The sequence below is a fragment of the Lissotriton vulgaris genome, unplaced genomic scaffold (assembly GCF_964263255.1).
Source record: "Lissotriton vulgaris unplaced genomic scaffold, aLisVul1.2 SCAFFOLD_497, whole genome shotgun sequence".
NCBI lineage: Eukaryota > Metazoa > Chordata > Amphibia > Caudata > Salamandridae > Lissotriton > Lissotriton vulgaris.
The window spans coordinates 74,806-99,817 of NW_028249373.1; the positions used below are offsets into that span (position 1 = coordinate 74,806).

At 43.8% G+C, this 25,012-nt stretch overlaps 1 protein-coding gene across 1 annotated transcript in view; it reads right to left on the minus strand.

The window, feature by feature from the left end:
- Nucleotides 1-613: 613 nt before the first annotated feature.
- Nucleotides 614-25,012, minus strand: part of RRAS2 (RAS related 2) — a 381,692-nt gene continuing 357,293 nt past the window's right edge. The window contains exons 5-6 of the mRNA XM_086950344.1: nucleotides 22,594-22,712; nucleotides 614-2,102 (exon numbers count right to left, since the gene is read on the minus strand). Coding sequence (XP_086806470.1) covers nucleotides 2,015-2,102; nucleotides 22,594-22,712 — 207 coding nt within the window. The 3' untranslated portion in view covers nucleotides 614-2,014. The remainder of the gene's footprint in view (nucleotides 2,103-22,593; nucleotides 22,713-25,012) is intronic.

Sequence of the window (25,012 nt, forward strand, 5' to 3'; positions counted from 1 at the left end):
AACAACATGAATAGGGGGTCAAAGAAGAATATGAGGAAGCCATCTCCTATACACATGCACTCTCAGAGTGCTTCAACAAAAAGAAAAAAGTACCTCCTAACACGCAGGCAGTGGAAGGACACAAGTACTTTGCCGTGCTCCAGGCACGGGTCAAACACAAAAGAGGATGTGATGGCTCCACACGTTAACAAATGAGAAGCAAGCAAATAACTCGCATTCTCTCAGTCAAGACCTAAAAAGGGACATCTTGAATGTAATATGAATCAACATAATGTATAAACTGTGGATAGAAAGCAGTCACTGATCTGGATACAAGATGCTGAGCCAAACAAAACCTTCAAGGATTAGTGGTCAAGGTAATCTTAATCGTGTGGTAAAGAACATATGTTGCCAAATACGAAGGCACACACTGGAGGCTGCAGATAGTCAATGATGAACCACAAAACGTAAAGAGGGTTTGAGAGACTATCTCTGTGACCTGAATAAAAAAAAAATGGTTAATAACTCGGATAACGACAAAACCATTGACTATAAACTCTTAAGTCCGATACAAAGAATATATAATTTGAATCTTCTACAAGGCACACAAGACAATAAAAGGGGACTCATATTGTTTATTTATAATGGGTAGGTCATCTTTAATTCTAGCACCTGAAGCTATACATGGGTATGCTTTTTAATCAAAACGTCATTAACTTGTTGTGCACACGCAACAGGGTGACAACTGTGCAATACCGCTCAGTATTTTGAATCAGGGAACATAATTTGAATTGTTTAAACACAATCCACACACTTCATATTCAAAACCCATCCACAATCAAACTAAATATGTATCTGTTAACAATTTTACAATTTTCTAATACTTCACATAATAGTCAAATCGTTAACAATTGATACTGACAGTGACTTAAGTATGACATCATTTTTACTCCATGAAGCTACATTTAGCAGGTACATGTATGTCCTGAAGAAGCACAATCATAAATGATTTAGTAGGGGGTACAATTTTACTGTTGCTCTGATAGGCTGACCTATAATCTTGTCAATTAAAACTGATCAGTGAGAATTAAATACTTATCTTTACATATACACAAGTTATGCTTTGAAGGCATATCGGCTTACAAACATATAAAAATACTTGTTAACTAGTTTGATAAGAAAATAATGTATAAAAGTATATAGCAAAAACATTTAATCATCTCTTAAAATGGAAAGAGCAATTCCATATTTTTATATTACATTAAAAGAAAACAACAATTTTTTTTCTTACATCCCTCACCCAGAAAGACTTGCATTAAAGGAAGACAAAGAAACTCAAAAGTCCACCTTCTTTTCTCCCAAAATCACCCAAACACTGATGTGACATGTCTCATTTAACTGAAGCGCAGTCCAGTCAGATCTCGTGTATGAAAGGAGCTGAATAACTTATGGGCTCTCTTTTGCTCAATATAATAAATACAGCAGGCACCCATTTTGGCACTGAAAGAAAGCTTCAGCACCCGCTCGAGCTAAGATCATTTTTATTTGGCAATTAAATTCAGTGTTGGTTTCTTAAGGCAAACTAATTTGTAATTTGTTTTAAATGAAAAGTACAATGCCAACAAGCCCTTACTACATTTTTACCCCCTACAGATTTCCCTTGATGAGAGGTATAAAGAGTAACTGATGAAAAATAAAAAGGACAGTGACTCAAAATATCACAATCTTAATTCCTCAAAGTTTTTGTTTGGAGCCTGCGTTTCGATAGCTTTGTTTTACAATTAAATATTACACAGTACCAACCATTCCAAAGATGTGACCTTTGTGTTTTAATGAAGGAGCCATAGTGTTTTGAACTTAGTAACCCTGAGTAAGGTATTTCTCAAGGACTGCATGTAGCCAGCTTATTGGCAAAGGCTGTCGGTGGAACGAAAATGGGGCATGCACATTGAAGTTGAGATGGCTAGGAAATGTGGTGGAAAACGATGAGATGAAGGACATTGGTGATGGCAGTAGATAGTGACCAATGAGATTCTCAGAATATGACACAATGGCAGCCTTTCTTGTCTTTCTCTTTCCGTGTTGGCTCTGGGGATGGAGGGCATTCCTGCTCTTGAAATTTTCTGCAGAGATAAAAATAAGCAATGTGAATAAATATTTAAATTTAGGACATTCTATTTACTAAACCAGATCTGCGCAGTAATATCATATGTATGTTCAGCAATGCAGTAACTCCCAAAACACAAGGAAGTAAAAGGTATTGGCATCCAAGTTTATTGGTTTGCAATTCTACTGCAGTTTAGAATACCAGTCCCAAATGTTTACCTTTAAAAACATGTTGCAATTGACACACATCTAAAGCTCAGTCACTACATGACCGAAACCAATTTTCTCATCAATACAAAGACAGTAAGTCTACCCAACAAGTACACTGAACCATAATTTTAGGAACACAATCACCAAACATATGATTAACATACATTACAATATTGTTTTGTGGTAGATATTTTAATTAAAGTCAATGCCAGATTAAGTTTTTTAGAAAACGTTTTTAAGTCTAATATTCTAGCAATTTAACATGCCAGTAGAAATGGTGGTCTGTAAGAAAGACTCTCAGAACATGGTCTTCTACGAGTTGAGATTTTTTTTAATAATCCCCTTCACAGCAGTTGTGGTTAATGCCACACCCCTTCCAGGCTATAAAAATAAATGCAGCCAGGCAGCGTGTGAGTGTTAAAATGCTAGGCCAGATAACATGACAGTTGATACACAAAAGGGATACAAGTATAATGAGGAACAAAAGTGAATTAAAAACCCTCTAGAGTGCAGAACATGCTGCAACAACAAAAAAGCATACACGACAAGGGCTTTATTGTGCATCCTTTTACTTGTAGTAATTCTGAATGGGCGATTCACTTATACCTGTGACACCTGTATCTAAGTAAGAGAGTTTACAGAAAGCATACACTGACTTGCAGACGGCTGCCATGCTGCTTTCAGTGAAGGCTGGGGTTCCCTTGGACCTTTCAGACTTACCTCATGCCGAACAATCCTTGTGACACCCTGGTGAACCCGGTTATATTGTAGTCTGCCCTCTTGCCGAGTAATCAATGGGAAAACCTGGTAGAGGGGGATCAATTCCTACTAAACAGGATCTAATTCAAGAATACTAACTTGGAACAGAGGACCTAAAAGAGAGCTTCTAAATCAGCAGGGCCAGAAGTGACATAAGATGAACTGTGCGCTTGAAATTCGCAGTCACAGGAAGAGAGCACTACGTCAGCATTAAGGATAGGCAAACACTTTCCACGAGTTGCTGAGGCGTAAGAAAATAGCTACAGAAGCATCAGCTGATTAAGCTAAAAGTCAGAATCAATTTGAAGCATATGCAAGTCATTGTATCTAAACGTTAATCTCTCGCTGCCTTCATAATATTGTCCCATGGGAGGGGTGTACTATGAGAAAAATAAGAATGTGTTCTATAATAAACATGTTCTATGCAGGCTGGGTTGTGGCTGGAAAGCAGGAAAAGCACTTATGAATGCATTCGAAGAAGTAATTTCGTTTCTTCAAAAAAGAAAATAAAGAGAACCGGAAATGGAAATTCACTAGGCACTCTAACCTATGTTGTAGCCAAAACATTAATTAAATGCATTTTTAAATGGGTGTATTGTGAATGATGTCACAATAGCCCAACCTGGAGCTTCTATCATTAAACACTCTAGTACGCCTATTGTTTGTGGATGATTGCCAGAGGTACAGAAAAGGGCAAAGTGGGTTTCTTTCTTTACGTTTGACGACCTTTTAAAACACATTTGACTATAACTTACAGCCTTTGTCCATCTAACTGCAGAGACTCCCCTTAACTACTCCAATGAGCTATGTCACAAGCATGAACTTTAAAAATAAAAAGCACAGTTATCACCACATCATATCACAAACTACGTCACTGTATTTAGGACATCATGCCTAGTATTTTTGAGACACTTCACAAATATCCTACATTATTTTGCCCGGAATACCAACTGTCTCAAGTATTTAGGTCTGTAGCTTTACAAATGTTGTACACATTATACTGTATAGTTAAAAACACACACACACACATTCAAATGTATCTTCAAGGACACTGCAACTTCTATTCAGGCACACAAACTGCCAAATGAGATTCCACTTAATAAATCCTTCTGTGTAGTCCATCGAGAGCGCTTTTAACGTTTTCCTGACCCTCCTCACTAGGTTGTTAGTGTTAACTGTTACAAACCATGGAGTTATATAATTGAGCTCAAATATTACACTGGTGTTCAACAACAGAGCGAATTTTGTCTAATATGCTCATGATACCTTTATCAAAGTATCATGAGCGTACTTTGCTGCACTACCGAAAGAGTGTAGGCTCAAACACAGATCCTAAACCGTGAAAGAATAAACTCAAATGTCAAAAGACTACAACCTTAAAGTATAAAAACCTAGTACCCAAATATGGCCAGTTTACCGCACCATATTGTGGTGCTATGTTGCCCTAAATAGCAACAATTTATCATGACAAATTTGCTACCAATAACTCGTTGTACTTATAAGATATTGCCCACTACCTCAGTAAGGTAGTATTACTCTGTGTGCAAAACAAAATTCTGCCACTCGTTTTATCAAGTATCACCGCATCTATAAATTAGGTAATACAAATATGTCAGGAGGATAAATTACAGGTATATCGCTAGAGAACGCAATACCAAACTCGCTTGAATTGGAAGGCTCATGAATCTGTTGCTATAATGCGAACTCATCAAGCCAAGGATGCAGGACAATGTTAATAATTCCGCAGTCAATCCAAGATCAGCCGGGGCAGTTCCTTCGCTAAGATGCAGAAGCATTGCCCCACTAGTTAACATGCCCCCAGTGAAAAATGAAATGGTAATAAACATTATTAACATTTTATTTTTCATTGGCTCTGCAAACCCACGGCCAGAGCTGAATCTCAGGACGGGGGCGGGCCGCTGCTGACTGAAAGCAGCAGAGGGGAGTGATGGTCTGGCCACTTTAAAGTGCGCGCGTCTCTTTGGACACCATCTTGCGACGGCCAGCCAGACATGTGCACTTTAAACTTTTCAACCCAGTTGACTTGGACAGCTGGGTTGAGACCGAGCATAGGCCTCCAGTCCTCTTTGGTGAGCTCAGAGAGCCTGCTCCATCCAATCCTGGCACTGCGGTCATATGTTATTTGAGTGTCCCGGCGCAAACCTTGAGAGTGAAGAGGAGCCAAGATTAGGGAAATAGATAAGTTTTCAGCTTCTTCTCGAATAGCTTTGGGTCCTGAATGCACCAAAGCTCAAAGGGCACATCGTTCCCGGCCAAAACGGCCTTAACAGCTAAAGAGCTACCGCCTGTCCTTTGCAAGCGGAAACGCGGGATTTGGGCCATGAGTTGAGTAGAGGAACGCAGTTCTCTTGCAGGGGTGTAAAATGAAAACCGCTTCTGAAGATAGCCAGGCCCGTGGCATAAAGAGCGCGGTGGGCGATAACAAGGATCTTAAATCTAACCCTCTCTGCCATGGGCAGCCAGTGTAAGGCGCGTACAGCCCGAGAGCAGTGCCAGGATTGGTATGGGGACTTGTTTGGGGTTCGCTGGAGACAAGAACACTAGAGCGAGGACGAATGTAAGTGACTTATTTCCTTTTCTGTTTTTTTTTAATGTATTTTATGTCTGTATGTATCCCTAAATCGCTCACATGCGTTGCATCCCTGTTTTATAGTAAAAATGTAAACTTTAATATGATAATGTAATGTATGTCAGCATAAAATAAATCTATGGTACTGGTTTTCCTGCCTCAGCACTCTCCATCGCAGGCAGCCATCACTGGAGTTCAGCACAATCAAGTTCTATTTTACCAAAAAACAAAACCTATCTTAACGTGGACAAAAATATAAAAATGGAAATAAAACTTTTACTCTTGCATACAGAGAAAATGGCACATCTAGCAGAACGTAGTGCTAGTCCTAGATCAAATTGAAAAAAAAATAGCAATTTACAAACACCAAATTATTGTGCTTAAGGCCAGGGAGGAAAACACATTTTAGGCATGGTAGTAAAAGATGAAGCACTTCGCACTTTAATGTTTCAACTCTTTGTGGAAAAACTTTGAATGCTGACACAGTTTGCTTACAGGGTGCATTAGCCGCGTGAATAAACACAATTTGTATTACGAATCTCTTGCTTTAATTGGTTTCAAAAAATAAGAAAATATTAGGATTCTAGTCCAAATATCTGTAAAGTTTTGACAAAAACATCTATAAATAACAGCTTATTTTACATATAGACTTCATACCGCACATCTGCCATTTCTAAGTGCTATACCTAAAACGTGTGATTATTGCCCAATTGATTTATACTTCATTAACCAACCTTATAAGGATGGAATGCAGAGTCAGTGTTGCCAGGATTTAAACTTGTGCCTTGCAGATAAATAAATGTTGGAGAAGCAAGTGTTCCACACACCGAGTCACCTACTTAGTAGTTCCTCAAATAAGAGTTTTTCCACCACCTTAATTTTTTGGGCCGATAAGGATTCTACAGTCACTCCTATTTCTTCATTCTAGAGATATTTTAGAACACAGGATGCTCCTGTATGTGGGCACTGCCAAAATGTAGAAATCTTTTACATGTGGACACCCAATGTTTTTGACCGTTCAGACCTCTGGGCATTGAGAGGCTGGTAGATAATTCTCAAGGCAAGTACCCTACACATAGACCTGACACCAAATTAGGCCTAATTGAATTTTAGTATCGTCCATCGTACAAAACGCATATAGATGGTGCAAGACTGCCTGGTTAACAGCGCGGTCCGTGCCGGTAACATCGAGGGACGATGCAAAGGGAAAATTACATAAATAATTAATTTTCCTAATGCATCATCCCTCGACATCCCCCCTCACGCGGCTCCTTCACCCCACCATTGTTACCTGCATGGACCGCGGCTGCTGGTTAATCACAACATTTCTGCAAGGTTTGGGGCTCATGCAGGACTGCAGATCCAGGTATCTGGCCTTGTGGAGCTCTGAATTGCCATGGTTACTTAGCTTTACCTGCAGAAGTATTTCAAGTACGAAACAAGCATTGACAAAGCCAATAGGTCTCGCCTATTCGAGATCCATGGGTTTTGACAATGTTTTATTGAGCCCTGTTGTATAATCTGGTCTGTCATGTCATTGTATAGTATGTTCTGTCATTATACAGATGTCTAGTCCGTATTTGTATAGCTTGTTATAGCATGTCATTTGATAGTATGCTGGCCTAACGTGTCATTGTATTGCATTGTATGGTATAGTATGGTGTGGCTTGGTCTGTTATTGTATAGTACTATATGGTCTGTCATTCTATAACAAGAATCTCCAACCTTTTCTGTAGTGAGAGATACTTCTGATCAGTGAAAATCATCATGAACAACTGAAAGCTAACCAACTCATGCATTGTTACAAGAGGTCCCTACGCCCATCTTGATTGACTTTAAGCCTAATGTCCATAGAGCCAGATACTATGGTTTGAACAAAATACTTGGACTAGGGGCACTTTGGCAGAACTGCCATGTGTGTCAGTGAGAATGTGGTCTTCGGGATGTAAGAACATGTATGCATATGAATGGGAGAGATGTGAATTGGTGCCTGAGAGCCTATGTTGTATGTACTTGTGGCACTGGAATATCTTTAATCAAATGTGGCACCATTACATGTATAATACACACTCAGAACCATTTTTTATTTTTTTTTTAATTGGAGAAATTTAATGTCTAAAAAACCTTATGCAAAAATGCTCATGATGTTGAACATTTCTCCACTCTTTAAATTACTCCCGCTTAAATTAATCGCTGTATTTTTCAGTTAGAAATATGGCACCACGTCAACCAGTCACTGGGAGCAAGATACCTACTTGGAAATTGGATTACATTTAAATGGAGTTTTATGGAATCCATATAAACATAATGTTAACTCTTCAGTTTAATTTACTCCCATTTCAATGAGTCACATTTACAAACACCAGGCATCTTGCTCCCAGTGGCCTGTCGACAAGTTGCCCTATTTATAACAAAAAAATACAGCTATTTGTTTAAATGGGAGGAATTTAAAGTGATGAAACATGCTTCATAAAACATTAAAATTAAATTGGCTTAATTGAAAGTGGAGAAAAACATTAAAATTTAATGTTTCATAGAAATATTTTTCTTCACTTTCAATTTCTCCCATTTAAAAAAGAGGACTGCCGTTTTTAGGTATAAATATGGCAAAGTGTCTACTGGGAGAAAGGAGCTTTTTGTAAATGCGACACTTTGAAATGGGAGAAAATGAAAAATTAACTTAATCATTAGGGTAACTTTTCATTTTCATCCATTTAAAAATATTCAGAAATATAATTTTTTTCACACAATCGCATATTGAGTTGACAAGTACTTATTTAAAAGTTAAATACCTCAGTGCCTCAGTTCTTTACCTCTGTGCCCTGCGTCATATATCTGACTCCAGAACTGATCACTTTCAGGCCCTGCTATCTGCAGCCTGAGGATAACAATGTGAAGTAAACACAGCCTTCTCTTAACTTTAAAAAAAAAAAATGTGACCCTGTGCTTTTTAGGTCTCGCTAGAGCCAGCGCATGCGCTGATCTGGCGAGACATTTAGTAAGCTGGTTTTTAAAGTGCTACCAAATGCAGCCACCAACTTGCTATTACGCGCACAAGCGCGCGCGCCTCGCTCCGCTTCTCCAATGTTCTGTTTCACTTTCGCGTCCTCACAACTTTACTTTTGGTATAATCGTGGCACCCGTGCTTAACTTTTATTGTTAAAAGTAAAGCGCGGGTGCCGCGACTATAGCAAAAGTAAAGAAATAGAAAAAAACATCAATTTCTTTACTTTTGCTATAATCGCGGCACCCACGCTTTAATTTTAATGTTAAAAGTAAAGCGTGGGTGCCGCGACTATAGCAAAAGTAAAGAAATAGATGTTTTTTCTACTCCTATACTTTTGGTATACTCGCAGCACCCGCGCTATACTTTTAACATTAAAAGAAAAGCGCAGGTGCCGCGATGCTTGTTTTTATATGGTACCCGGCTCAAGGCAACTGTGGGAAGTCCTCGAGGCTCTAGGGGTAAACCCTGCCTGCAGCAAATGGAACAAAAATAACCATTAGGCAGCGACTGCTCACCTCCTCCTATGGCTTAGTAGTGACACACTAACTAATACTGATCTCTCCTCACCGCAACTAAATTGTACAATGGCGCCGTTGTTTGAGCAGTGTTACGCTTAGTAGTGCCGGTTCTTCTTTTATTGCCTACAGACACACACCGCCTGTTTTCACAGGTGTGAGGTGCTCGGCGCCGGCGTGTCGGTGCTGCGTGCCCGTGGCTTCCGCCACCATGTTGTTTTGGTTCTCAGTGAAAGGCAATCCTGGAGTCGCAGGCAACTAGACAGCTGGTCTGGAACGCAGCGTGTTAAGACTTCAGGTGCTAGCGGACCAGTGCGCGAGGTACTTTGAAAGCTTTAGGGCTGAGGGAGTAGCTACAAAGCCTTGTTTTTTTAGGTGTACAGGCTAGGACCAGTGACAGTATGTAGATTTGCACTGATCACGCCTTATTGTATTAATCACCTCCACACCCTATACCATCGCAAGCAGCTTCCATGTGGTATGCATTGGATATAAAAGTTTACAGGAAAAAATGAGCTTATCTGTTAGGTATATCTTTGACCTATAGAGGGCCTCTGGGATTCCGAGATTATATAGATGCTGTGGATTTTATGCGTTGGCAACACAATACACTATCTGCTGTGTAAATTGGAATGCAACAAGTACTATTAATCTCACTCACCCCATCACTGCGTAATGACAGTGGTCTTATTGGGCAGTGACTTTTCGAGTTCCTGTGAGTTGGAACTGCATGGATTGTTAGAAGGGCGAACGTTCCGTAATGGTGATTTATGTCCTATGAAAGCCCATGTACCGATAAGTAAATTCGTGTTTTTTAGTTCCAACTACTGCGTCAGAAGCGGTTTCGAGCATACACCCAATATATAGTGTATTGATGTCAGGGTGTTTGGGCAATCCAATTTTTAGCCTTACAGATTACATACATTTTGACTGGTATCGACGGAAATGTGACCAAGGGAAAGGAGTCCTGGGCAAGCAAAGCCTTTACTTTACGGTCTCGGAAATGGAAGCGCTGAAACTCGTTTGCTGCTTTTCCTGAAGCCCACACTGCAACTTATCAAGTTTGATCCGATCAGAAACTCAGTTTGAAAGATACAGTTTGTGATGATACTTTTCACTCCACTAAGGTAGCTCATGTTTCTTTAATGGGCATATGAAGTATTACTGGGGAGGGAAGAAGATGGATCCTTTAACTTGCTCTGAATTAATTAGCATTTTTCATACATTTTGTTTATAATCTGCTGGCTAGAATTCTTCCATAAAGGTTTTTTTTTATGTAGCTTATTCTTGGAAGAATGTATGTAGTTTTGGGGAGGGTGGGGTTTATTAAAAATGTTTTACACTTCACATATTTGAAGAAAAAGGGCTTTGAGTTCATCAGCTTTATTGTTGTCTGTGAAGAAGAAATCTTAATGTAAGCCTCTGTAACATGTACTAAGCAGTCCATTTCTGCGGCTATGATTTGTGCATTTCTTACATAGTATTTTAGGAACTTAAGGTTGCAGAAGTAGACTTCTCACTAAAAGAAAAAAGTGTTGGTTTCTGTTGAAACCTTGCTTAATTTTGTGTTAATGATATTTCCTCCTTGACACTTGAAATAAGCAGGTTATCAGAGATGCATCCTAGGTAGAACTTTGGACTTGATCCTGTAGTACTTAGCAAGGTCTAGGTAATTGAGGTTGGTTGAGAAAAAGGGGCGTTAATGTTTCCATTTGACCCATTGATTTCCCGTTTTATAGACAATCATACTTGCTGAGATGAAGAACACCTGGGTTCATATAAAACCAGGTTAAGGTGCGTATGTGTTCAGTATTCATTCAGCAGATTTACTTAAAACACTGGTTTGGACTGGTGTTTCACGGTGTTTTTTTTTAATTATCCAGTTAGGTACATGTATTATACGCTATAGACTGCTCAACAACTTGAAGCTATCTTGCGTCCACCTACTGTAAAGCTAATGTTGTCCCTGGGAGATACACTGTTAAATACTAACGTTTAGGAGCCTGTGGAGTAGTTGCTGGCTCTTGCAGTATTCTGATTTAGGTTGTTCGCCATAACTGTTGAGGTAGCTGAGCTAGTAGATAAGATCTTTCTAGTTGTCATTTTATATTGGTCTGTTGTCAAATTTTGAAACTGGAGGTTTTACTGAAGGGAACAAGCACGTGCCTTCCCAGACTGGTCTCTGCCACATTTTTTGCGAGGCCCTCCGAGCCTTGCCGCTCAATGGAGTTTCTGGGCGTGAAGGCTTTTGTGGGCTCTGATTGACTTGACTCTGTCCCGCACAACTTGCGTGTTTTTTTTTTTTACTTGAGGCTCACGCGAGATCTCATTTCCGCTCCTGACTCCCTTCCTTTTCCTCTCCTCCCCAGACCAGTGTCCGCCACATCTTTTGCGAGGTCCTCCGAGCCTTGCCGCTTAATGGAGTTTACGAGCGTGAAAGCTTTTCTGGGCTCTGATTGTCTTGAGTCTGTCCCTCACCGCACACAAACTACTTACACACACACACATCCATACCGGACTTCTGTGCACTGACTGTCCCTACAAACTGCTTACACACACACACACATCCATACCCGACTTCTGTACATTGACTGTGCCTACAAACTACTTACACACACACATCCATACTGGACTTCTGTACATTGACTGTGCCTACCAACTATTTACACACACATCCATACCTGCACACACATCTATGCGGTACCAACACCGCTATACTAAAACAAGAGGAAATCACAGCAAAAGTGCCTTGAATAGACAGATCACCACGCTACTAACTGCACCCGGTCTACTGACCTCGCCCTGTCACACCCACACTACAAACACCGGAGCTCCACGCGCACTCTTCACGCCAGTACAATTCAAGCTACAGTGAAACTTCCCACAACGCCGCCCCTGGGTGTGGAAAGGAATCCGTGTTGCATAAAGATGAGCATAAGAGGCACTTGATTCGCACTAGCAGCCCCAGAGCTTCACACTATATAGCAGCAACAGTCACAAGTCCTAAAAATGCACAGTTGCACACCACAATTATCAGTCTGTATTCATTTACATGCAGGACCCACCTCACACAAAAGCATTGGCTCAAAATGTAAATGTAAATGTAGTATACTTGTAAAGCGCACAGCTGCCCCAGCAACGGGGCGTCCCGGCGCTGTATAACGCTGTGCAACCCTTCCTGGCTCTCCCTGTGAGATGCCCCTCCTGGGCACCCCCCAAGGTGAAGCCAGGCATCCCAGTGTTGTTGGGGCCGTTGTGGAGATTAAGCAAGGTGTTGCCCAGAGTTGCAGTGCGGGACCCATGATTAGAGTAGGCGCCGAGGCGAGAATTATCGAGTCCGCGGACATTGAGCACAAGACCCTGCCGCGTCGGGAATTGAACCCTGGTCCCGGGCCTGATCTCTGCTTCAGAGTCTGCCGCTTCTAACCAGTGATCCACACTCCTCCACATACCACCACAATTCAAGATGGTCTCACGTGTTTGGTCAGAAGCATATGTGTTCCAAACACTCACATATGTGCAAGGCGAGCAGGACATTAGTGTCCTACTTCCTAAACACAAAATGGCACAGAAGTATTTTAATATGGGCAAGCCATTGACTGCTCGAGACTGAAGCGTGACTCTGGCTCAGCTCGAAGACCTGTTGGGGCCTCGAGCCAAGCTTTTATATGGCTTCTGCCTGCCTTCCTCACTCTATCCCTGATGTGGCCTTGGGGCTAGGACTGGGGTCACAGGTTCGAGTCTCTCTACCCCCCCCTCTCTGTACCCACCTCTCTCACACACCTCATACACTCTCTCTCTCTCTACACATCTCTCTCTCTCTCTCTCTCTCTGCAAACCTATCTCTCTCTACCTCTACGTGGCAGCCGGAGCCTGATAGCACTGCTTGCGCTTTTTAAAAAACACAAAAAAAGACTTGGCATAGCCAATAGGTCTCGCCTTTGGGGCCTTATAAGTGTTTAACTATGCAACAGTTAATGCTGTTGCACCAAGGATATTGTGCTGCATAACTAAATAATTATAAGGTTCCAAAAGCGAGACCTATTGGCTATACCAATGAACTTAAAGCTATGAGCTACTCTGAAGGTGTGAACAGTAGCTCATGATGGGCTGGTTGGAGACACCTGTTCTATAATGTGGTATGGTGTCACGACCTACAGGATGTATGCCTATCCCGCGCCGACGTGTCCCTCTACTGCCTGCGTGATTGCACAGATGATGATCTTGCCTGCAACTTGTGCAGTAAATATTGCTACTATTGTGTCCTCATGCCTCTAGCCCATTTAAAGACGCCAGCAGTCCATGGAACTTAAGACCACTACAGGATGGTCACCACTCCGGAGTCCTTCGTGAAGATTGGGTAGTCTTACAAGCATGCGCGAGAACACTAGGTGACAATCTTGAGTAGGCCACTTTATAAAGGCCACTTGACCGGAGTCCTGTGCCTGTTATTCAGAGCATTCCAGGACATCGGTGGAAGCGGTGCAGGAAGGGCCCGTTCTAGTTAAGGAACATGTGGAAACTCCTTGGTGCCATTCCAGCGATCAATGTAAGAAGCGGGATACGGGTAGGTGAGTCATTTATTTGGACTTTTTCTTAACAGAACTGCTTATTCATTTTAATTCTACCGAGTGCAGACCTCGGGGCTGGTTTGATACAGAACTAGGCTTCTTATTTAAACAGCAACTGTTTTCTGCTCCTCTGGGAGTAACCAAGGGACTACTCATGGGCAAGAAACCCTGGAGGAAACCGTGGAGTAAGTTGTGTACTATGTGTGAGGATTAATACTGATGAATGCTAGGTGAAAGTTAACCAAAGGGCGTTTTGTTGAGAACCAATCTACCATTTATGTGTTCCGCTAATGTTCTGACTGACAAATAGAACACAGCAATCTCAAGCCTATTATTTTTAGATTTTCTCATTGTGTATTAGAGGTTCAGAAAATTCCCAAGATACCTAAGAAAACCGAAATGGATACTTAAGGGTTGAGAATCAAGTAGCAGAAAAATACCTGTTGTAATCCTCAGGCATTGTTCATTGTATTGTGTATAGTGTCAGGAGCTACTAGAACAGAATGTCAGAGTCAGTGAAACCTTAACTCTGTATATTTGTGTTTACTTTCCTTTACAAGTCTCCTTACCCACAGTACCTTCCCTAATCTCCGTCCCCCTGTTGCTTGAGTTTGAATTCCTTTAAAAAACAGAAGATAAGAGGTGTTTGGAAAAACAGGAACAGTTTGTTTAATAAAACATTACGGACGGGAGAACAGTTGCAGGTACAAGATCTGAGGGATGTCTCAATTTCCAATTGGTATATGTCCTTTTTTTATACAAAACACGACAAATTATAAATGTTTCTGGGGTACCATAAATGGTGAGGAATTTTAGTTGCTGCTTTTTGGAGTTTTAAATTACTGGTTGAATGGTTACTGCAGATGGGTCTCAACCTCGTTAGGACACAATGTGGCCAGTGGATAATGTGTCCAGATGTCCGGCATGGGGATCACATGATCACTGTGTGTGCTAGGTCCTGATTGGTTATGTGTTCCTAACTCATGTGGCATCTGACTTTTTATGGTGTTTTAAGGAACGCGTCTAGCTCCTCCGGACAGGTGTGCTTTACTGGGGCAATCTCCCCAGACCATTGTAATGCTGCTGCACATATCCATGGGATTGATTAAGAGTTTCCTCCCAAAGTGTTTGCCTGCCATCTATGCACCCTCCCACCTGTGACCCAACAATCACTGGTCCCGGGTCTAGGTCTGAAGGCCTGCTTGACTACATATTTGCAAGTCGAGGTTGATTTGGAGCTCAGAATAGGTGATTCTATTAATAAGGACATGATTTCATTTTTATCAAAGAATGCATGAATTTCCATATTAACACACCTCGTCTGGCCACTCTGATCCTCTGTGCTGTCAAAGTCAGAGTCGGAGCTAGAGGAAGGTGGGTTTCTGGGGGTACTCTTCCCAAAGATCCAAGCCCCTGACATATGGTGTGTTGTGACCTGTCATAGTGTGGTATGGCCTTTCAATATATTGTATGGTATGTTATTGCATAGTAATGTATGGCCTATTATTGTATCTTCTGGTCTATTATATAGTATGGTTTGTCATTGTACTGTATGGTATGGATGGTCATTGCATAGATTGTATGGTATGGCCAGTCATTGTATAGTTGTATATGGCCTGCCATTGTATAGTATGGTAGAGACTGTCATTGCATCGTATGTAAATGTAAATGTCAAGGTATTTGTAGAGCGCACTGCCACCAAGCGGTTTCCTGGCGCTATTACTCATACCGCTGTGGAACCCTTCCTGGCTTTCCCTGTGAAGTGTCCACTCCTGGGCACCCCCAGGGTGAAGCCAGGCATCCTAGCGCTGTTGGGGCTGGTGTGGAGGTTAAGCAAGCTATTGCCCAGAGTTGCAGCGTGGGGCCCATGATTAGAATAGGCACTGAGGCGATAATTAACAGGTCCGAGGAAATTGAGCCCGAGACCCCGCCGAGGCGGGAATCGAACCCTGGTCCCTGGCCAGAACTCTGCATCAGGGTCTGCCGCTCTAACCATTGAGCCACACTCCTCTATGGCATGGTATGGTCTGATGTGGCCTGTCATTGTATGGTATGATCGGTTATTATATAGTATGGTTGGCCGGAAAAGTCACTGTTTGGTATAGCATTGGTATGTTATTTTATGGTTTTATGGTAAGGCCTGTCAATGTATGGTATGCAGCAGCGGCCGGCATCACTCCTGGGGTGGGTGGGGGGTCGCGGGGTCGTGATTACGGGAGAGAACATTTAAAAAAAAAATACTTACCTTGTTGCCGCCTGGTCCCGCATAGCTACTCCTGCTCTAATGCTTCCAATTTCAGGAACAGGAAGCAGGCAGCCTGGCTCCCTCCCCTAAGCCAATAACAATGCTGCAATTGCAGCGTTGTGACTGGTCTGAGCGCCGTAATATGGTGCTCAGCCAGGGGCTGTAAAGGTGGCCCTGTTCTCCATGCAGGCTATAATGCAGCCTGCATGGAGAAGTGGGGAAAGTGCGCATAACTGGTTTGGGCGGCCAGAGAGGGCCGACCAAACAGTCACTGCGAACTTTTAGGAGTGGACAAACCACTCCTCCACTGCCCTGCTCGCAGAGCATAGCAGCCCCACCCACCCGCAAAGCAGCCCAACATAAAATGATAACTGTAAGAATTAATCATTTTATGTTTTTGCTTCTGCACTGCTTGAAAGCAGTGGGGCGACGCTCCTCCACCATAGCAGAGGAGCCCCCCCTCCGATGGTATGATATGTCAATGTATAGTATAGTATAGTATAGTACGGTAGCCTGTTTTTGTATGGTATGGTGTAGTATAGTATGGTCAAGCATTGTATAGCATAGTACAGTATGGCCTATCATTGGAATGATACGCGGAAGGGTCAAGTTCACGCTATATACATCTTTATAAATAAATAAAATAAATTGTATGGCCAGTCATTGTATAAGAGTGTAAGAGAGTCCTCTAAGGAGCCCGAGCCCGTTGTTACTATATCTTGGTAACAGGCAGGCTTCACATTTTGAGCCCTGGTGCAAAGGCAGATGTTAGCCTCCATCTCTCTGGCAATCGAAGGCACACCTAGGGGGCACAATCAGCACCTTCCCCCACAGCATCTCTGGGAGGGGATCTGTAAATCCTGCAGCAGGAGATGAAACAGTTGCCAATCAAAGGCATTGTTGTATTAAAGCCCCTTTAGGCTCAGCTACATGAAAGGGGCCTTCTCGCGGATATGCTGAAGCCCGGCCTTTCACCAAATGTCACAAGAAAAACTCTTATTTGATATGTTTCAATCAGAGTGCTTCCGTAAAGGAACAATTGTGAAAGCAGTCCCATCTATGAAGTCAGCAGGGCACCCTCATCCTGGAAAACAGCCTTCTTTCACTGGATGTTAGAAAAGCACCCAACTCACTGCAATCACTCGATGAATATTGTACTTTTATGCATTACACCAAGAGTGTCCAACGTAAGCCCTGAAGGCTGTATCAAGGTCAGCATTCCACGAGAAACGACGACTATGTAAATGAGTGCTGCTTGAAATCTCATGTGCATTTATCTCATGTGGACTTTCCCAATAGGATCTCAAAGTACCATCCCCAAACCCTCATCCTTAAATGCTGATGATTCGGCTGCGTCTGTGGGAGGAGAAGGGGTGGGATGCCTCGCAGTTCAAGCTCAGCAGACTGCAGATCTGTTCACTTTACGGTGCATCGGTCATGTCTGAAAAAAAGACCTTTTCCATGGGATACTTCGCCGTCAGATACTTTGAGATGTTCTACAGTATAACAAGCCAAAGGTACATTGCCCAGTTACTTCAAAAGGGGCTTGTGTTTTTAGGCCGTTTCAAACACTGCATGTTGCTTCTTTTCCTTCCGCCCTTCTGTTGCTCCTTTTCCCTACCACCTACAATAATAATCTTGCTTCTTTCCCTTCCAACATCCTACTCCATCTGTTTCATCTCCCCACCTGCCTTTGTCCCTGTGTTATCTACCCCCAGCCACCATCATCCCTGTTTCATCTACCCCCTAACAGCCCTTGGCCCAGTTCCATCTATCCCCTAGCTGCCCTTGTCCCTGTTTTATCCCCATATCCCGCACTTGTCCCTCTATCATCTACCCCCATTTGCTCGTCAGGGTTTCCTAATTTCCTGGTTACGTCAACCCCATCCACCAGTCTGTTTCTTCTACCCCACACCCACCCTGTCTCTTCTCTCCCATTCAACTTTTCCCTGTTTTTTGCTCACAAATGTCCCCCTCCACCCATATCCCGGTTTAAGGTAATGGCAATGTAGCAGTTTCTTCTCCTCCCTCCACCCCCTTGTTTATTCTTCGTCCTCCCAACCGACAAAAGGGCAAAACCAGATATGACCAGTCAGCACCAGCTACCTTATAGCACTTTTGTAATGTCCTCCTCACCACAATCCGCCCTCCCTCCCGTTCATCACCCCTATTCGCCCTCTCATTCCCTATCAATGGTCGACTGACAAAGCCAATAGCTCCCCCATAGACGAGACCTATTGGCTTTGCCAATGATTGTTCTGAGGCAAGCACCTGGGAAAGAGCGCTTGGTCTGGTGGCCAGAAGGCAGTGTTGACATTTTTTCAGAGTGAGTATTCTGATCGGAGCTGGACCGTGGAGGGGCTTTGGAAGGAAGGTCGGAGCGCTACTTGGGGTGAATGTGCATAAGAGGTTAAGCACTTTAGACATGAATGTTTAGATAAACGGCTGGTGTGTGTATTGTTTACATTATGGAGACTGACCGGGACTGAGCAGGTCCATGTATGTGGATGCTGGCTGACAGAACAAAGGTTGGTTGTAGGCCTAGGAAACTTGTGCATAAGTGATTTATGGCTAAACCAGGCACCACTTAATCACTGCACGTCACATAGATGTTTAAAAGTAACACTGAACACAATCCCTATTGTGGGAGGTGGTTAATGGGGAAGGGGGCTCTTAGGTTGTTCAAGAATAGGGATCTCCACTGAAAGAAGCCCAGTTACTCCTGGTGGCACGAGATGTGCATTTACTAATTTGCAGGATATTCTCCGGCGGGCGAATGCGTCAGCTGAAGAGAAGTTCGTCCCCAGCAGGGGGGGGTCTGTGGGCGCAGCTCCTACTCCCTTACAAGCAGCAAGACCGGGAGCAGTCTGGGGCATAGCGGGGCAGGGGCAATATCGTGGGATGACATTTTAAAAAAAAGTGGCGAGTTTGGAGGATGGCAAGGGAGTTACATTTCAGTACACAAAGTGCTGAAACAAAATAAATTCTGGTGACCTGAAGGCTTACTTGAAGCAGCAAACATTCCTGCCAACTGCGTTAGGGATCATTCTTGGACCAACGAGACAGTTTGGAGTCCCAAGCTTCTGGGATGGATGAAGTGAACAGCTGTGTCTCCAAGAGCGAGCGATGACTGTATTCTTTTTTTTTATGCATGTTCAGGTGCTATAAAAACAAGCAACGGGACGGGAAGGACGGCAGCAACAATGCGAGAGGAAGGTGGCGGGGGCAATGAGGCAACAACCGAGAAGCAAAAACAAGTTCCTCTAGCTGTTCACAAGGAGCGGAAGGACACAAATAAAAACATGAATAAGTACTTTTGTGATGCTTCTTCGAACAAAGACAAGAAAAGGAAGTGACGTCTGCAGCCAGGGTCGGATTGGCAAGGCGGGCATTCGGGAATGGGCCGAAGGGCCGGTGCCTCAGTGCCCTCTGTGGGCCGTTTTTTTCTCCCCTGTCCCAGTCCACAGAGAGTGGACTACTAGGAAAGGGGTGGAAAAAAAACGGCCCACGGAGGGCACGAGACAGAGACTGAGAAAATGAAAGCAGCCTCGCTGTGCGGCCGGACAGCGATTGTCAGCTGTGGGCTCTCCTTCACCCCTGCCCTGCCAAGCAATCAAGCTGAGGCTGGGCTGGGGAGGGGTGATTGTTTGTAAGAATCGGCCTCCCTGGGGGCCAGGTGTTGCTCAGGCCTATGAGCCATTTTCACCTCGGCCCCCCTGGGGCCCACGCAGCCCAGAAACGGTGTTAGTCTCAACACCTCGCCCACAGCCTTTCACATTCAGGGCATGGTGGGCGAGGAATAATGGGTCTTGCTGTGGGGGCCAGGTGATGTTTGACATTTTTTTATTTTATTTATTTATTTATGCGATTTTATAAAGCGCGGACTTTACCCGAAGGTGTCAGAGCGCTTCACACAAGGAACAGCAATAATACATGAGGAGAAAAATTACAAGTGGACAAATTACAAAAGCAAACGTTAAGTTACATGAATCAAAAGTGACAATAGTGAGCAACCAAAATACATGAGGTAGCAATCGGGACATTACAGGAGGAAAAAGTGATGTGTGCTGGTTACAAAAGCGTACAAAGTACCAGTAGAGGTATAATACTGCAATAAATGGCAGAAACTCCAGCACAAGAACAAACGTTACATAGGCAATGGTGGCACTTGTGCAAGTATCTAAAGCAAACAAAAGTGAGAGGTAGCAAACAGTGTGTTACAAGAGAAAAGTGACGTGTGCAAGTTACAAAAGGGTACCATACACAGGTACAAGGGTAATACTACAGTAAATGGTAAATACTCAAACTGCCAGAACACACTGGGAAGGCACTTCCCATGCACCAACTTCACCTCAGCCTCCCCCCTGGCTACCTGGCTACCTGGCTACCTTGGATGACCCAGAAAGCTGTGTTTTGTGCTCCCCTGCCAGGACATTTTCCCGAGGCCTAAAGGGCTGATTAATTTACTAATTGCAGGGGCCTTACCTCTGTTCATACGCTCCTGAGCTGAAGGTCTGGGGAGGGCTAAGTAGGTTAGTAATAGCAGGGGTTTTGCTGCTTTTCAGGTACTCCTGTGCTGGAGGGCTGGAATAATTTTGTGACAGAAAGGGGCCTTGCTATTTTTTTTAGTTGCTCAGCATGTAGGCCATTGGCACCTTTGCCCTGTGTCCTGTGCAAGAACAGTATCCTCCCACTTTCAATCCTTGTCTGTGCAAATAGTGTTTCATGAAAGGGCACGCCCCTTGAATGTGGGCCACGCCCCTTAAATATGGGCCACGCCTCTTGAATGTGGGCCTCTTTTTTCGTCACTGCCCGGGCCGAATTGTGATCCCAATCCGACCCTGTCTGCAGCTGCTGAGCAATAAAAAGAAAGAACATGAGTGACAATGAAACTAACCAATTGTAATTTATAGGCAGACTAAAAGGCCCTTTTTAGAGTTTGCATAGTTATTTTTATTTTTAGAAACAATAGATCATCGCTTAGCAACATCACATGCATGTTGTCTACAGGAAAGGTCTAAACATTGTACCGTGTGGGAGTCAAAAAAGGCTGCAAAATAACCCAAGTGGTTAAGCATAACTGGTGGCTACACATTTCAAGTACATCCAAATGTGAACCTTAGGTGCTAAACTCAAGGATTCAATGAGTCCCCAATTTCAATGCTTCCATCCATTCGTAATTGATTTTGGCCACTATAGCCTGCCATGCTTCCATGGAGGATTTTGGCTACTATTTTAGACATTCAGATTGCCATTTAGGTTTTAGTGGAGCTAGATTCCCACTGCAAATTTGCAGAGCTCCTACTCCACCTAGGTCAATGTTCCGCGGCCTCGTTTAGAGGTGGAAGAACTGCGAGATTTCTGAAAGGGAAGCATTAGCTAGTTTTCCCATCAGAAACCTCGGTCATAAGAACCCATCCACCACACGGGCTCTAAGTCTATGGATCAGAAGGCCGACCCTATATAAGAGAGGCCTTCTTGCACATTTCATAGCAGAGATGACCATGTGAGGCATAACAGTTCCAGGCAGGAAAAACGATCGATGTTCTGCCTACACGCTAGAGCCACTGTTATCTTACTTTGCATTATTTAGCCCCAGGTTGAGGGATTGTGTCTGCAAAATAAAATGTCTTCTGGGTACCGTATCACAGCGGTCAGCTGGTATTCTGCGATTGACAAAAGTACTTCTGCTGCAGTGGTGGAGGCTCTTCTGGTACAATGATATCTGCAGACATGGTGGCGATCTCCAAGCATAGCTGACAATTCAGGGTTGTCAGGAAGGTCTTCCACTGATACAGCGGGATGACCCCAAAGTCCCTTGGTGAAACTGTTGATTACAGTGGACTGCTGTGACCCTTGCATTATAGTGGATGACGTACAACTCGGTCACCTAATCCACATAGTCCAACACTGACAGATGAGCTAGTCATTGCTTTTTTATGGGCACGTTTTGCATGCTCTTAAAAAAAAAACATACATCTTGATCCATTTCCAAATTTTCACCAGTTTCTATTGATATCCTCCTATGCCTTTCGCTGCATAGCTCAGATGTTAGACAACAAAAGCATGCCCAGTATACATTGCAAAACACACCAAAGTGTACACATATAAAGATCAGGCAGCTGCAAAGTGTGGTTTTAAGTACAAGTGCTTCAATCCACCTAAAGTCTTCCATTGGGATTGGTGGGGAATACAGATAAAACTTGCATAGCTATCAATGAATGTACCTTTTCAGTTGTAGGTCAACCCTGTGACCTTCAGCTGACTATATGTCATCATGTAGAGTTGTATGTTCTGAACTGTACAGATGAAATGTCGAATATACCGTCAATGATTGATGAAAACCCTTTTCTTTTGACATATGTCACTCTACATAGGCCGGAGTCCAACTACATCTTATAGGAGGGTCTCTGAACCTTTTTTCCCCGGATCTCTCGGACGGAGATCCACTGCATAGTGCACATCTAGAAGAGAATGTTTTTCTATTGAACGGAGTAGTAGTCAGGTTTTCCTATTGGATGACTAAAAAGAATACCATGAAACGTGTTTTAGATGGTACTAGTTGGGACATTAATGCAACGTAAACATCTAGATAAATCAAATACCTTCACCTTATAACTCTCACGAGTTCATGAAAAGATTGGTCTACATTCATTCGGATTTTTGCAGATGCTTCCATATAAGTAACTTTAAGTTGTCGTGCTAGCTGCTGTCCTTCTTCTAGCGTAACCTGAAATAGAGAATTTCGTAAAAGGTTACACACTGCATTCCAGTTTCATGAAAAAACGATTTGATGAAGATGTAAGATACAGGTTAATGGGCCAGATATTATTTCAGAAACTACGTTCCAATCAACAGTTCCGTGACTGATAAAGTAACATGATGCACTCCGTTCTCAAGTATTCAAAATCTCCTTGCGATTCCTGGCTGCTCTCCAAACATATTTGCATTTGTTCCAGTTAAAATCTACTACTGCCAAAGCAAGTGCTTATTCGCCATCATAAAAGATAACCTCTGCATGTTAGTGCTGAATACAGTACTGCTGTCTGGCCATTTACGCCTCATTCTAATAATGCAGTAATTTTGGAATGCAAAAGGAGTGTGGAATATCTTTTGAATCAATTTTCCTTCACGCATTTCCACATGCCATTCACCACTTTTTTAGATAGTTTTCCAGCAACTACTTGCTCCGGGTCTCATCTGAGACCATAGACACTTTGCATGTGGTAATTACGGAATTACATGTAATACCGGTTTAGGATGAAAGAAAAAGCCCTAGTCCGAAAATGTGAGCAGATATCTTTGCATTTGCTCAGGGAGATAAAATGTTACTGCACAAACCCTCCTGTCAGAATGTAACACACATTGGTATAGTCAACAGGTCTCGCCTGTGCGAGAGCTTTTGACTTTGACACGGTTTATAAGGCATGTTGTCCAATAACACAGCTGCTGTGAAGCAGGGCTAAAAGTTAGAAAGTAAGTTCTATGACATGGTCTTAGTGGGCAACGCAGACAATGGGAGGGTGAAAGGAAAGAAGAACCATGGGCAACGGTACTAAAGAAAAAGCATCATGGGCAATGGTATGGATGAAGCAACACGGGCAACGAAGGGAAGAAGCAGCATGGGCAACGGTATGGAAGAAGCAACACGGGCAACAAAAGAAGAAGCAACATGGGCAATAGGAAGGAAGAAGCAGCACAAGCAACGGGTTGTTGGGAGGGAAGGAGCAGCACAGGCAACGGGAGGGTGGGAGGGAAGGAGCAGCACAGGCAACGGGAGGGTGGGAGGGAAGGAGCAGCAAGGGGAAGGAGCAGCAAGGGCAACGGAAGGGTGGGAGACAAGAAACAGCATGGGCAACATGAGAGGGAAGAAGCAACACGGGCAACCGGAGGCTGGGAGGAAAGAAGCAGCACGGGCAACGGGAGGGTGGGATGGAAGAAGCAGCACAGGCAACGGGAGGGTGAGAGGGAAGAAGCAGCAAAGGGCAGCAGGAGGGAAGAAGCAGCAAAGGGCAGCAGGAGGGAAGAAGCAGCAAAGGGCAAAAATTAGAATCAACGCGGGCAACAGGAAGGAAGAGGCAACACGGGCACTGGGAGGGAAGTGGCAACACAGGTAAAAGGAGGGAAGAAGCAACACTGGCATGGGAAGGTGAGAGGGAAAAAGCAACACTGGCAACTGGGGGGTGGGAGGGAAGAAGCAACACGGGTAACAGGAGGGTGGGAGGGAAGAAGCAACACGGGGAACCGGAGGGTGGGAGGGAAGAAGCAGCAAGGGGAGGGAAGAAGCAACACTGGCAAGGGGAGGGTGGGAGGGAAGAAGCAACACTGGCAAGGGGAGGGTGGGAGGGAAGAAGCAAGCAACATGGGCAAGGGGATGGTGGGAGGGAAGAAGCAACACAGGCTACAGGAGGGTGGGTGGAAAAAAGCCAGTAGGAGTGTGGGAGGGAAAAAGCAACACGGGCAACGGGAGGGTGGGCTGGAAAAAGCAACACGGGCAACGGGAGGATGGGCGGGAAAAAGCAACATGGACAACAGGAGCGTGGGAGGGAAAAAGCAACACTGATAACGGGAGTGTGGGAGGGAAGAAGCAGCACGGGCAACAGGAGGGTGAGAGGGAAGAAGCAGCACGGGCAACGGGAGGGTGGGAGGGAAGAAGCAGCATGGGCAACGGGAGGGTGGGAGGGAAGAAGCAGCACGAGGGAAGAAGCAGCATGGGCAAAAATTAGAATCAACGCGGGCAACAGGAAGGAAGAGGCAACACGGGCACTGGGAGGGAAGAGGCAACACAGGTGAAAGGAGGGTGGGAAGGAAGAAGCAACACTGGCAATGGGAGGATGAGAGGGAAAAAGCAACACTGGAAACTGGAGGGTGGGAGGGAAGAAGCAACATGGGCAAATTAAGAAGCAACACGAGTAACAGGAGGGTGGGAGGGAAGGAGCAACACGGGGAACCGGAGGGTGGGAGCGAAGAAGCAACATGGGCAAGGGATGTTGGGAGGGAAAAAGCAACACGGGCAACGGGAGGGTAGGC